A 16,231-nucleotide genomic window follows, 5' to 3' on the forward strand; every position below is an offset into this window, starting at 1 on the left:
TTTCATGTGGAATTATGACATGTGAAGTGCTTGTAGGGTTTGTGACCAACCACTTCCATTTTTTCTTTCACTACTTTACATTGCTTAAATTTTGCCACATCCAGCCTAAACGCTACTGTTTATAGCATAAGGACCATGTTTTTCCCCTGACAGATAGAATTTTTAAGAATTCTAATCTCTAGTTGACTGTCACTAGAGATAGTGAGGTCTGCTTGATAGCCCCTAAGAGTGAGCATTTCAGCTGGTGCTTCAACAGAAAAACAGATCATGGGAACAGAAGAATCAGTTTCAGTAACTGCAGGCCATATTTCACTGATAGTGACTTCAGAGAGAAGGCCACCCAACAACACTCCCTTTTTGCATTATGACCATTTTAAACATTTCCAACTTAGAAGGGGAAAGAAAAAAGGGGGTTTGTTTCCCACAGGGCAACCTGAAGAACCCTTGTGGTGATGGGATGTTTTCTATTTTAACTGTGAAGTATGTGACAAAACTGCATTTACACACACACTCACACACGAACAGTACTAGAACTAGAGAAATCTGAATAGGATTGGTAGGTTGGATCAATATCCTCATTGTGATACTGGAATACAATTTTTCAGTATACTGACACTGGCATACTTAGTGGAGGGAGAATGTTGTCACTCTGTATCATTTATTATAATTGAATATGAATATATATTTCTCTCAGAATAAAAAAGGTTTTTAAAAAATCATGGCAAGTAACATGCATCATTCTGATTTAATAATAGCTTTTAACCAGAGAATAATCTCCTGGCAATGAAGATATACATTTTCTTAAGGCCAAACCAGGGAAGGTTTTGCCAAAATACAAGCTATCATAGTGATATCAATGCTATGAGAAGACAAAGAAGTTATCTTAACATATCCTGACACATTTAATACCAAGAGTTCCATGAAACACATATCTGAAAGTGTTCTGAAAAGTATGTTACACAAATAAAAGTTTAAAGTACTCAAATAAGATGCTATTCTGTAATTTAAACACTATTTCCTCTATATATAGAATTCTAGAAGCTTTAAGAATATTTTCAAAACAAAAACCAGGGATACATTTGATGAAATAAACATAAGCTGCGTTAGCATATTTGAACAGTGAAAGAGATATATTTAAATAGATTTAAATTTTACCTTGATGGAAGGAATAGGCTTTTGGGGGACAAAACAGCGTCTCTCAACTGGGGAAAAAGCTGTATTTTGTTCTTTGAGTCTAATCTTGTTCTCTGCTACGATTTTCTTGCGCTGTTCAAGAAAAGGTCCAAAGCTTGGCAGTTTCTAAAGGGAAAACACAAATAAGAAGGCATGTTAGCTCAGAGAAGAGGAAGATGAGAGAAAATAAACACATAAATAATACCAAAAGACAAACCAATGTGTGTTTGGGGATTCCTTCATGCTTACAGGATCTTCACCCATTTGTAGAGCACTAGTTTTCTAGGTATCAGAATCTATGTTATTAAAAAAAAAACACAAGAGTACAGTACCTTTACCAAATATATGTATGTTGGATACAAATGTTAATTAAAATACATTTCTAAATGGGATGAATTTCACAATGGTGAATGAAATCCACTCACTTAAAACAATAGCTATTAGTTAAACCATTTGTTTGGCGTGTATAGACAGAAGGTGAAGCCTATTGATGCTTTTTTCCCCCTTCATCAAGTTTTTAACACAATACAGCCATAGCTGTAGGTCCTGATAAATGCTTCTGTCAATAGCAGAGGTACTTTGCCAAAGTTCTAATCTGTATCTTTATTTTATTGTGTTCAAATTCTTACTACATCTCTTTAAAGATTGTAACTAATGTTGATTGCAATTTACTGGAATTGCTAAAAAAATGGTAAAAATATTGATTCTCCTGAACAGAAAATAAATTTTATTTTACATGAAGGAGGCAAAAATAGAAGTGAAAGCCGAGGCTATGTCACAGTGCTTAAGTGATCCTATCGGTATTCAAGATCACATCATAGCTTGAAATCTCAAGGTTATTCAATTGTACTTTACAAAGTTCATTTAGAAAGCTACCTGTGTATCATGAAAAAATGCTAAGTGGTTTCAAGTTAACACGAAAATGCCCTCATACCATTCATTATCCTGCAATTATTTCCTCTTCACTCTGTCCTTCCCCTCTTCTAGAACCTTTGATCTTCAGTTTTATTGACACACTGCCTATGATAGACACCATAAAATCCCAAATGTTTTGTGTCAGCCTGTCACCTGGAATTGTTCGGTTTGTTTTATAAGATGGTTTATCTAGCTGATGGAGGTGTGCAAAACTACAACACTACAAGATCATCCTGATCTCTGACCTAACAGGTGCTTTAGTGAAAAATCATACTTGTTTCAAAACTCTGACCTCCTACTTGCCAGATTGCATAATGTCAGGAAAATGAGATCTCTGGTTCTCTAGAGTTCTTGACAAAGTAGTAAAGTAAACTTTAACTATATTCCAATCAAGCCAGACTGGAGAATAAAATGAAATTTTTTTTTAGCAAAAAACATATTTATGTGCATACTCCCATGATCAATTTAACAAAATTTTCTCAACAAGTCAAAACGAAATGAACAATGTTATGAACACCAAATTAATTTATACACAAAGTGTGATCAAAATACATGGTAAGCATTTACAATTTTAAAAAAATTACACTAAGAGACACATTGTGATTAATTTCTCTCAAAATACTTTTCCTCACTCAGAACACACTTATCAAATTGTTCTAGTTGCTTTCAAAAGCAATCCTGAAAGTCCTCTTTCATGAGTATCATTACGGAGTAGGATCAAAATATGGTGAATAATGCTGTTGAGTACTGCAGGTTCCTAAAAACATCACAACATGTCCTTTTCCACCTTACCCACTGAATCTAGCACCAGTGGTTTGCAGCTTTTCTCCAAAGTCAAAATGACCGCGAAAGGTAAATATTTTTGAATCAGTTTAGGACATCAAAGTGGCCATGACAGTGCACTTGAAGACATGAAATAGAACTTCTAGAACTGCTTCAGAAAGTAGTGTGAATAACGAGATAAATGTAAGTAAAGAGTAAAGAGGACTATTTGGAGGGGAATTAATGGTAATATGCCTTTTAATAAAACAAATATTTTATTTTATTTTTAAAGAATTATTTTTAAAAAAATAATTCAAACCTTCTCCATATTTTGTGTTTCGCACATTGTACAATATTAAAGGTTGCAGCAATATGAAAAGTGTGATGTGAGGGAAATATATTCTGCATCTATTTTACTGTCAAGTAAATGAGGCTAGCTTGTTAAAAGCATAAAATGAGTAATCTTAATACTTATCCCACTTGTAAATATCCTTAAGGAAGTAACAGTAATGTTTGTTTGAAATGTCCTCCTAAAGAAAGACTTTTTCCCCCGGGGCAGATGAAGTACTGGACATTACATCTGGTACTGCGGAAATGACCTCCTTGGATCCAGATACCATTTCATCTGATGGTGAGCATGAGTCAAATGATAGAGATTTTGCCAGAACTCGCTTTCCTCTTACCTTAAGGACACCTATATCCTGATCTATTATTCATGAAGATTATCACAAATGAGTAACTGTTTAAATATAGGACCTTTTGTTCCAGGAGATCCCTTATGCTGACACATCCCTGAGTCATTATCTGATCTTCTGATAGGATCTTAGCATTACTTGGTGCCATTAATTTTATCTAGTTTTGTCAAGACTATTCAAAAGGAAGTTCTTATAACTTTTAAAAGCAAATCAAAGGAGACTTGTTTCTAGCTAGATTTTCTTTACTTAAATAAAAAAAGAATATAGTTATAGTTAACACATGATTTCAAATTATTGCAACAGTAATACCAATGATAACAACTATTTGAGAATCTCTTGGTACTGAATGGGAAACAGTCAGGGTAAACATCTAGCAGCCTGATATTTTCTGTAGGTTTCTGTATGATTGACTACTGCCCAGTTTTTCTTTAAGAAGAAAGCACACATACATTAAATGTCAATGACTACTTTTCAACCGTCAAACCCGATTAGGTTCACATCCAATTCCTCCCTGCCATGTAGACGGTCCAGTGGCTGAAGGTAACTTTCAAAATTTCAAGGCTTCCATAGGCATTGTGCATTCCTCATTAGTTATAAAAACTTAAGTAATTTCGTAAAATATGTGCACTAAAGTGGCTTTAGGATTTTGGGGAATTGAATGTTTTAAAAGTTAAGCACTCTGAAAATATAAAAAGATCCATTTTTTCTTGCCTCAGAAGATAACCTGTACACATACCACAATTAGGCTACATTTGTGTTCTGATTGTGCCCAACCAAACAAACAAAACCCTAAAGCTAAAAAAGAGTGAGGAAGAATGCATTCGTTGTTCACTGTGTGTATGTAGAATCAGTGATGATTAATAAAGCATTTAGTTCAAATCTCTACCAGAACACAGAGTTAATTGATTTCCCAGTGAAGGAGGAGAAGCAGCAGGGCTTGACAGTGGCAGCAGCAGGAGCTTCCCTCTTCATTCATTATTTTCCTACAGAAAAAGTTGTAGCCTGCAGTACCTCAGAGCAAGAGGTTTTGAGCACAAGAGGTTTTGAACATCATGCCATATTTCTTAACCAAAGGAAAAAGTTCTTTAGGAGTATCAAAAGCTGCTTTATAACTGATGAGCTGAACTAAACACAGAAATGGTGAGATTTTTGTTTTTGTACTTTCTCCAGGGATTCATCATAGATGAATCTGGTCTTACCAGAAAAGCTAAATCCCACTCATTCAAAGATAACAGTATCTCACACTAAAACTGTCTCTCTCCAGATATAAAAAGCATTACATTGCCGATAGAAAGTGACAACATAATGAATCAACAATGATACCTTAAGCCAGCAAAGCTTTAAGGTAAAGAAGTTTATATGGATTATAATTTATTCATGGATCAATCAAAAGGTAATTGAGCATATTACGAAGTACAGGATGCTTGTTCCTAATAGAAGCAGGCCCTGATTATCATTTGGTTTAAATTGTATAATTTTATGATGATGGCAGTATCTTGGCTAATAGCAGGAATCTATAGTACTGCTACAGACTAATTCTATTTCTTAATTATACTTTCTTATCTGATTAACAAATACAGCAAGAAAAGTAATTATTTGATATTTAAATGGTAAGAGTGAGGGGCTAGAGATATAACTCAATGGCATAAGCACCTTCTTGGCAAGCACAAGGTCTTGAGTTCGATTCCCAGTACCACCAAATTATGCTAATATTGAGAAAATATTATGCTAATAATATTGATATATACACACATACACACATCAACTCTATCTCCTTTGTGTGTGTGTACATAGGTGTATATACTGACAGATTGAAGGATAAGATATACACAAATAATACGTATGCCACAACCACCTAAAAGTTGATCTGTTTTTTTCAAATGACACAAAATACTATTTATCAGTCTTTTGATATTATTTCAGCAAATGCAAATACTAATGTGCAGTCTGGGCCAGGAACAGTCCTGTATTACATGAAAGGCTAAATAATATCCATGTAGTATGTGTGCAGTTATCATCACTATGAAGTTTATAAGTATCTCTTCCTATTCATTAAAGGGTAGAGTCAAACTGAATAATATAAAAAGCATTTCCAGTTATTGAACTTATGTACTCACAATTTACAAACATTTGAGTTAACTTTCACAGATAAGTATGGACCTCTTATTACAAGCATACATAGATTCACAGTAGCTCACGTGTCTGCTGGATGTGGTCACAGTTGTGCCGCTCGCTTTTCAGTACAACAGTGCACAGTAGTGTACAGTGCTCAGTGAGAGCCCAGGGTGCCCAGAAGCAAGAAGAAAAGCACTGGTGATGTGGAAGTGAAGAGCAACAACCATAGAAAGAAAAGTGAAAACAAGTGAGAGATTGGACCTAAGTGAAAAGATTGTAGACATCACTCATTCCTATAGTGTGAATTGTTCAACCAGTGTGGCACAATTCTGAAAAACAAGGGCAAGATCTGGAACATGTAAAGTCTGCTGTGCCAGGGAAGTCAAAACAGCCAAATGCAAAGTACAATGATAGAGGAGGTAGAGAAACTTCTTAGTGTGTGGATGTAGGATCAGCATCAGCATTGAATCCCACTTAGCTTAATGCTTGTTTTGGAAAAAGCTAAAAGTATGATGACTTGAAGAAAAATTCTGATTAACAAAGTGCATTTTTTACTGTCAGCCATGGATGGCTTAACAAATTCAAGGGTAGAGCCAAATTTTACGATGTAAAAGTAAGTGATGAGATTCCAAAATCACACCACTGCCCAAGAATTTCCATGAACACTTAGAGAAGATATTGATGAAGATGTTTATTTACCCCAACAGGGTTTTAACATCTACGAGAGAGGACTGTTCTGGAAGAGGATGCCAGAAAAAAACAAAAGATGATCGCAAGCTTCAAAGCAGCAAAGAACAGACTCACTCTGTTGTTTGGAGGCAATGCACCCACTAACAGGGAACTAAAACTTTTCTTGGTTTACCATTTTAAGAACCCATAAGCCCTCAAAAACATAACCAAGGGCTCTTTATCCATTGTGGGGAAGAATAACTCCAAAGCTTGTGTTACCCAGGCTATCTTCCAGGACTGGTTTTTCTACCACTTTATCCTAGGAATAGAGAAATACTATTTGGAGAAAGATTCCTCCTTCAACATTCTTTTGACAATGTATCAGGTTATCCCCAATTCATGGATGACTTTCACTCCAACATCAAAAAAGTGCATTTGCCATCAAACAGTAAAGCACTCATCCAACCTGCAGACCAAGGAAATGACTTTCAAGAAATATTATTTACATCATATTTTTCATAAAGGAGTGAAAGCAAATGATTAAACTGGAATAACCTTGGACAATTTTGGAAGGGTTACAACTTCTATGAGGGCATAAAAAGATTGATTTTGCCATAGTTTTTTCATGAAGTTCATAGACTTCAAAAGATGGATGAAGAGTCCAAAGAGGTGGTCAACAACTTAAGTGACCCTTAGCAAGAACCTGGAGCTAGAACTACAAAAGGACAACTTCAGTAAACTCCTGGCTGTGGAAAATAAAAAGCTTACTAATGAAGGCCTGGGGGAATTAAAAAAGGCCCAACAAAAAGAAAAGGAATGCAAAGACGAAAATGGAACTAAATATCCAAAGAGATTCCCAACACAGGAGATGTCAAGGGGATTTTCTTTATGTGAAGCTCCATCAGTATCCGGTGTGGACCAAATTTCATCTTAACCTCCATCTCCTGTTGCTCCACTATCTCCCACCTATCCTCCCTCCCCAGTTAATCACTCTTCTTTTGTCAGTTCACTCCGTGCAATCCCATATATGCCAGTTATTGCACTGAACTGTACTGTACCACCATTGTAGGGTGACTGTAAAGTAACAATAGTTTATTTACTGTTGTACTGCATCATCATTTAAAGATAACTATAGAAGTAAAAATAGTTTATTGACAGTATAGTGTATGTCTTTGTGTGGTTTCTTCGCTTTACACTACATAGGCTCAAAGGTATATAAGACTTACTTTTTGAACTTATGAACAAATCTAATTTACGAATATTTTCCTGGAATGGAATCAGTTCATAAATTGTAGACTTATTGGACTTTAGAAAACTGAATTCAGCAGATTGACAAATGGGGGGAAATGAAGAAAATAAACCTTCAAAAACTTAAAAAACTCAAAAGACAACTGGAGTAGCTTTTGAATAGATTAAAAAGATTTAAAAAGTGGCAATAGTGTGATACAGTGACTCTAATCATGTTCTCTCAGAGTCTGTTATATTTTGTGTGAAATTCCACTGCTTAAATGAAGTGATTTACACAGAGTTCTTCACATACTCTAAATCATTTACTGTGCACTAGACATGATCCAGGGTATCATAGAGATGGAGATGAAAGGTCTCTTTTCTACTCTGCATTGTCTGAGTTCAGCATTTCTCCCCTTTCCACATTATAAATGTATTCAATTACTTTCACTGACATCAATTTTTATGTATAAATCAGTTTTAGTGTGGTTTATGTGCAGAAATTCAGACTTTATCCATGTGTATTGGTGTGTAATGCTTGATCACTGACATAACAGAAAGTAATTTTTAAGATATCAAATTTGGATAGTTGAAGATAAGCAGACAGAGACAGAGGCAATCTCTATGTAATGCCTTATCATAAGCTATGGGCAATGGTGCAAATGGACACAGGAGTTAGAGATGCAAAGTATATAAAATATGACTGTTAGTTTAACCAGAGAAATTTAAACATACAACTCTTGATCAAAATTAGACGTGTGACTCAGTCAAAGCAATCGCAACCCATTTCACAGTTTTAAGTAGAAAGCTGACTTTCACAAATGCTTAGGGTACTGATTTACAAGCCAATTTTGCATGAAAATTAGTGTTTGTACTCATTATCCATGTGACTATGAGCCTATTACTTAACTGTTCTGCTACTAATCTTCCTTATCAATGAAATGAGTATCTAACTCATGATGTTAGTGTAAGCATTAAATGGAATAATGTTTGTACAGTACATGCCTGCCAATTTATTCCTCTAAGCTTTAACTGCTTATGTTGCTTTGTGCAGCATGCTCTGAATTTCTGTTAGTTCATGCGTCACCTCAGCTGGGAAGGAGCCATATCCATTTTCTTTTAAACTCAGTACAGGCCAAACTGGCTTTTTAATTTCACTAAGTCTTGATGGCATCCGAGTGATCTCTAACTGATCCCCCACCCTGTCCAGTGTTAGGGACCGTTGGTGCTCCAGAGCACTTTGGGCATATTTTGTCTTTACACTTCCTGTATGGTCTGCTCGTGATTAGCCAGTACTGCATCTTCACTTGAGATCCTGGAGAGCTTTTGACAACACATGACAGGAACATGACATGAACAGAGCATATCCTAAAAAACTTAACAAATGAATGAATGACTATTTTGTCCATATATGAAATCATACTTGAATGTTTGAGACTTCTGACAATCTCAGATAATTACATTCACAAAGAAATTATAGTTTCATTTAGTATTGAAAAATGCATGAGGTAAATAATATCATACCTATGTAACAGCTGTGATTCGTAAACTGAAAAAAATTTATGAAGTGCAAGATACTTGAAATTCATGTATAAAAGAGAGTCTGTGGCCTGAAAGAGCCTATAGTTAATATTGCATTCCCTGTGAAAGGGTTATGCCAGAGGTGACACTGGCTGTTACAGGAACAATGATGATATGTACATAACGCAGGCTAGGGGTGAGGGATTGTCTGGAGGAGCTGACATTTGAGCCAAGTACTGAAGGGTAAGGTGAAGGTAGCATAGCTGAAGTGTCAGTAGAGGTGCTAGGGTCACTAAAGAAGAAAACACTTTTCCAGGTGGAAGAAACACCAGGGGAGAAGCGGCACTTTGGAAGAGGCCCCGGGATCCAGAAGACTGCTAGTCCTCTGCTCTCTTTAATAAAATACAAGAAGGGGAGGCCCTTCTCTTGTGGAAAGCAAGCCAAGCGCATTTTGTCATGATGTGACAATGTAGGAAAAGGTATAAGGAATAATGTCCATCAAGAGAAGAAATTCCAGCATCAATGGGTGCCTGCAAAGCATGTTGGTGGTAATATTTGCTTTTTGCCAAGTGCTGTACAGATGCTGGGTATGAGGCCAGAAGGACAAAAGCAGTTTATAGTTTTGTGAGGAAGACTGACTCATATTCAAAGGAACTGAGGTGAGAAAATTATTATTTTAATATTTAAGTAGTATTAGGATGATTCATACCAGGTTTGGCGAAAGTAACAAACTGTCAGTGCTTAAATTAATAATTTTTATAGCAAAATCATTAGGTTTGGATTTGAGAAATGTAGTCCTGGAGGCAATGATTTAGAAATAAAACAAAAGATGTTCTAACCACGTGCATGGAGAAATAAGAGCAATGTCGAAGCCAAAGGAGAACAGAAGAGAATAGAGGGAAATGGAGGAGAAAGAACAAGAGATAACAGCACAGGGCAGAAGAAGCAAAGTCTGAACATATGATGGCTGAAGAACACTTGTACAGTGAAAACCAACATTCTTTTCAGGATACTTATATTATTGCAATTTAAATCCACACCCATGATCTCTATTTAACAAAGTCTGCTACACACTTACATTTCTTCATAAGAAATTTGAAATAAAATCAGAGAAACAGGACTAAGTTTTGTGGTTGCGTTGGCATATAACTAAAGAGAGAGAAACTAATAGAAAGTAGGATTTAAAAAGAGAGGCAGAGTTTAATGGGAGCAAGAATTCATAGCCAGAAGTAATCTAAAGAATGTAGCTCCTAAGGACCATGTAGCACCTCCGGAAGGGCAGGCCGGGGTGAATTAAACTGACATCTGGATTATGTAAGTAATTAATTATGAGGAGAAATGGGACAAGTAGAGGAAGAGATACACAAACAGGGTGATGTAACTCAGGTACACCAAGCAATTAGTTCCAGTAGAGGTTAAGAAAGGCTTTTATAATAAAGGAGACATTTTTTATGCTGAGTGATTTAGAAAGGAGAAACTAATGTGTATTCTAGGAGGAAAGAGACATAGAGGAATGGAACAAAGAAACTATGAGATGAGCTCACTCTTAGATAAAATGTAGTAATTGCCTGGGTGGGGGAAATGTGAGTACTATCTGGAAAATCTAACAAAGGTTCTGAATTTTGGGCAAAGCGGCTTGGATCTTACTTCTTAGGATGTACCAGATCCTTGAAGCAGCAAAAGGAAGAAAGGATTATGGTATCGAGGGTATAGCAGAGAGAAGAGTATAATCCAGAATATTGGAGATAAGCTTCTGATAGTAACAGGAAAGTAAATGAGATGGCCTTATAAGATTATTATTACAATTATTTAGACTGCTATGGTAGGACATAGAGAAAAACTTCTGTGGCACGGTGGTTAATTTTCGGTCAGGGCTGTACAGATGGCTCACTGAGCATTCTTTCTGGGTATGCCTGTGAGGTGTTCCAGAGATTAGTATCTGAATTGGCAGCTAGATAAAGAAGATCTGCTTTCCTCAACATGGGTTGGCATCATTCAATTTTTTGAGGGGTGGCCCACATAGAAAGAAGGATGGACACAAGGAAAATAGATTTCTTTTTTCTGGAGCTAGAACTGGGACCTATACTTTCCCCTGTACTTTGCCAATAGAACTCTAGGTTCTTGGCCTTTTGAACTAGAGACTTAATGCAGCTCTGTACCCCATGACTCTGTTTTCTGGCCTGTAGCTTCAGAGTGAATCATACAATTAGATCTCCTATTCTTGTAGCTGGCAGATAGTGTCCCATGAGATTTTTTTGGCCTATATGATCAGGTGAGCCAAGCCAATTCCTATACAGTAAAACAGTGCTTAGCAAGCATAATTTATTCTGGAAACATGTTTGTAATCCAAAGCACTTGAATATCAAAGCAAACTTTCCCATAAAAAGTAATGGAAATCAGATTGTTTTGCAATCCAAAAATATTCATATAAAAATGATTATACTCTAAGATCATTGAAGAGAAAGATTTGTGCTGGTATTGTTGAGACAATCGAATGTAGATGTCTTGTACTCTGGATGAATGATCTGAGGATGACAATGCACAAGATATGTACAATTGTTGCCCCCGATTGACATGTTTTGAAATTTTGTTCTTTTTTCTCCCTCTTTGAAATAAAATAGGTTAAGTAAATAAAAAATAAACAAAGTAAACAAAAAATGATTACAATAATGCCTTAGTTATATTTTTTATTGCTGAGACAAGATGCCCAATATCCAAACTGAAAGGAGGAAAGATTTATTGCAGCTCAGTCGGTACAGGTTTTACTTCAGAGTTGGCTTGCTCCACAACAGAGTGGCAAGGCAGAGGAGCACTGCAGAGGAGAAACACTTTATGGAAGCAAAAGACAAAAGAAGAGCAGTGAAGTAGCAAAAGAATGCCAAGTGACAACAGCATCCCTGTTTCTATTCCTTATATCACACACTGTAGATCCAGCTATCTCTGAAAAATCCTACTATGATGCATGAAGCTTTGGGAGAACACCTAGACATAAACCATAACAAGTAATGTAACAATACAAAATAATAAAAACATTCAAACTATAAAGAAAAATAAACAAATTATCTTGTACTTACATTTGAGAACCTGTGTGGCTCATGTGAAGGAGACAAGGGAGAGAAGGATTATCATGCAGGATGACTTTCACTATCACTAACAGAACCACTGGTATCTATTGGCCCAGTGGAACCTTTCCAGCAGTCTTAACAAGGAACCTATCCAGTGACACTAGCCTTTGCTTTCTTTTGAGGATTTTGAGGAAATGTGACATTGCATTGTTATTAAACAGATTAATTGCTCATACTGCTACAACCTTATTCAGGTGGTGCTGTTCTACAAAATTTTGCACTGCTTTTCACATTTTACACGTCTCCCTAATCTTATTTGAAGTATTTCCTATGCTTTGCTCCTCCTCCTCCTCTGCAGAAGAGATCTCTTCCATAACCTCCTGAGGTTGGGAGATTATCACTCACAATCCCACAGAGGGGGGATAGGAGCAGGGGAAGGGGGAAAGAGGAAAGAAATAGGGGAGGGGAAGGAAGAGGGAGAGATATCAGCATATTAACTGAACATTGCTATACACCAGATTCTTTGCAAAGTATGTGATCACATTATCTCTTCTCCCCTGCAACCTTAGGAGGTGAGTATATCTGTATTCATTTAAAAAACACAAGATTGAGGTAAAAGAAAACCAGGCAAATTTTTCCAAGTCTCACCAATAATAAATGGGATTGCCAGGATTCAAATCTCACTTTTAACTCTGCTATCACTCTTTGCATTCTTTATAAAGCTTTATGTAAGGTTTTTAATATGCTTCATTATCACAAAAGGCATATTACATACATATTCCTTTTCTCAAAATCTACACTTCTTGCTTTTCTTATGCACAAATGGTGAGGGGAAATATGCTTTGCACCACAGAAACCATTAGAAAAATGCTGAACACATAGGAAGCAAAATATCTGAATTAGTTTGGTCCTGTTTATTACTGGCCTCAAGTTTAATGAGCTCAAGTTAATACAGGTGAAAGGCCAGGGTGTTACATGCTGCAGTTAATGAAATACCATAGAGCTGCTGAGAAAATGATTAGCAGCCAAATGTGAATTTAATATACTTCATCTTCAAGAAGCAGTGCCCATGGAAGGACTGCTGGGGGAGGTGATCTGGTGTATTGGAAACGGCACTCGCTGGAGTGTTAGGACCTGGGCCTCTGAGCTTAGCTTTGCTGTCAACTAGTGTTGTATCCCATGACAGGCAGGTTGTTCTCTCTGAGTCTCAGTTTTCTCATCTGTAAAGTAAGGGGCATGGTCTAGATGATTTATGAGGCCCCTTTCAATGCTATGTTGTGTTTTGTTTTCAAATTTATAACTTGAATTCCTTACAGTTTACACTCAGTTGGTATCACATAGTCTCTGGATGAAACAGAGATGTAAGTCATAAATTATAACTGTTTCCTTTATCTTTACCTATAGAGTATTTTGGTTCTATTTTAGCTGTAAAATGTGGTTACCAATGGATAACCTTTATTAAACGTCCAAAGTTGGGTGAGGACATAACTATTTTAAGCTTTATTGTTGAAAGATACAAAGACTTTACACTTATATCATATCGAAAGAACGAAATTTGTGAATCAACTTTTTAAAAAAATTTTTTTGGTCTTTTTTGTTTTTATCGGTACCAGGGATCAAACTCACGACTGCACACTTGCAAGGCAGGTGCTTATGCCAAGATGATTAATAAAAGAAAAAACTTTAAATGAAAGCCTGTAGGAATTAGAAAATTCAAATAACTAAAACTGCACCTAAAATTATCTTCACTACATTGGATAACTAGCTAGAAACTATAGAAAACAACAGCACACATTAGAGATGACTATAAGTGATAAAAGGCATGGCATTATGAAGGAAATAAAGCACACACACAAATATATATCTCACACTGCAGAATGATCACTGATTTTAGAATGCAGAATAACTGAGGGACTTGGGGCAAATCATTTGTTCTTTGTGGCCTCATTTTTTATCTACATAAAATAGAAATAACAGTGATCGCCCTTCCATTTCCTCTTCACAACTGTTGCAAAACATTATTAGCATAAAAACACATTATTTTACTATTTTGAAAACTGTAAAGTTACTACTAAAGTATTAAATCAAATTTATGCTCACTATAATAAATGACACAAGATAAAGTTATCTTTCTGAGTTATAAAAATGTCACAGAATTAACTATATATAAAGAAAGACTTTTTGAGCTATAGTCCTACCAATGCCCTTGGCTTGGATGAAATAATTTGATTTTGAAATCTACCCTAAAAATGCTACAATTTGAAGCCTAAACATTGCAAAAAATGTCAGGGGCAAAAGCCAATGAGGGGAAATGGAACAAAAATTACCTCACACAATGGAACAGAAGCAAAGGAAAACAGAAAAACGAGATGATGAAGAAAATGGTGCAGCTATAAATAAGAAAAAAGAAAGAAAATATGCAGCATTCTGGCTGCATTTGGAACAGAAATAGATTAATCAATTTTTTCCATTTTTATTCAGTGTGAAACCTAATGTTTTTTCTATATGGAAACACTGGATGACTGGTTTAAGTTTTTTTAACTAAAAGTGTGGCACATGATAAAAGATACTACATTTTGATGCAAATCTAAAAGCCTATTTGGAGTTATAGGTCAGAGCATATTGAAATTACTCAACATTTCAAAAGCTAATTTTTAAGGTTTCTACGATTAGTAATAAAAAGTTGAAAGATGTGTATAATAAAATTAATTGTAAAATTAGTAAGAATTATTTATTTGAGAAAACTATGTTTTATGCATTTATCAAGGAGCTCCAGGAACAATACTTTCTGCCTCCAGAAAGGCATCATTCATATCTACCTGACAAACTTCATTACAAACGCGAGTCTTCTACTCCTAGCTATAGGGTCTCTCCTCTATGTTAATGAGCCATGGCCTTCTCGGGATTTCTGGTGCTATTTCACCCAAAAGCACTGCAAGATTTTTGGTATTTGAGAAAAAGACCCTGAGGGAGAAGCCTAATAAACTGTGTCCTTGGCAAATGTTTCAGAAATATTTATTGAGTATTTAATTTTTGTCTAGCAAATTCTATGGGCAAGTCATGGAAGACAAAATAGAGGGCAAAACAGATATGATTTTTACTCTTAAAGAATTTGTAGTAGTTTTGGTGAAAGAGGGTCAACCATAAATACTTAAAAATGTATAACATTTATCACAATTTATAATGATACTGTTATTATTTATTTGTTTAACATTTGAATTTGTAAGTGTCTTAGTTACTTTTTAGTTGACGCTGAGACAAAATATCTGATGCCCAAAACTGGGAAAAGAAAGGTTTACTTCTTACAGATTTTGGAGGTTTCAGTACATACTCAGTTGGCTCCAAGGCAAGGTGGCACAGTGGGGCCGCAGTTCATGGCAGCTGCAAATAGCAAGCTGGAAACTGGCAAGAGAGAGAGACACACTTTCTTCCTGCCATTACATTGTATGCTGGCTCCACCCCTAGATGGGAGTAGCACTGACACCATCAATCCAAGCACTAGACAATGAATAAATCACAAATACACAATGCAACCATGAAAATAAGAAAGCAACCACTCTCCCTTTGTCTCCACAGGCAAAATCTTAGTGCTTGTCAAACCCAATTATCCAGTTACTCCATAACTGCACTTGAGAAATGGAATATGGATGATGACTATGGCTTGTCCTTTATAGTCACAGTACTGCCCCACAGGCCAAACTGATCCCAGCTTCCTTGATCCACAAAATATCTCCATTATAGTGTTCTCCTTACATTTACTTTACAAATCCTATGGCCACATGCTTGTGCTCATCTACCTTTTATCTCTCAGCATCATTCAGTCTTGTAGATTCTTCCTTTCTTAAAACACAAGCCTCCTTTTCTCCCACATAATTTTTAAGTGTCTCTCTTGCAAATCATCTTGCTCTGTAATTATCTGTGACCATTAGGATATTTAAGGCCCACTCTTGAGTGCTCCTTTTTTCTTCTATCAATGTACTCTTTCCAAGTGACTTAATCTTTGTCAATAAGTTTAAATAGCATTTATGCTTATGGCTTTTGAACTACAGTTCTTTTCTTTGTACTGTAGACCAGACTTATTGTTTCAGT

At 35.9% G+C, this 16,231-nt stretch overlaps 1 protein-coding gene across 3 annotated transcripts in view; it reads right to left on the reverse strand.

Annotated features, from left to right (window-relative positions):
- Dpyd (dihydropyrimidine dehydrogenase) overlaps window positions 1-16,231 on the reverse strand; it is an 816,845-nt gene that overhangs the window by 20,538 nt on the left and 780,076 nt on the right. For all 3 annotated transcript variants that reach the window (XM_003478953.5, XM_063254705.1, XM_063254712.1), the window contains one exon: window positions 1,156-1,299. In XM_003478953.5, coding sequence (XP_003479001.2) covers window positions 1,156-1,299 — 144 coding nt within the window. The remainder of the gene's footprint in view (window positions 1-1,155; window positions 1,300-16,231) is intronic.

Source organism: Cavia porcellus, unplaced genomic scaffold (assembly GCF_034190915.1).
Source record: "Cavia porcellus strain 051 isolate PalLab524CR breed Dunkin Hartley unplaced genomic scaffold, mCavPor4.1 scaffold_1, whole genome shotgun sequence".
In the NCBI taxonomy this organism is placed as follows: Eukaryota; Metazoa; Chordata; class Mammalia; order Rodentia; family Caviidae; genus Cavia; species Cavia porcellus.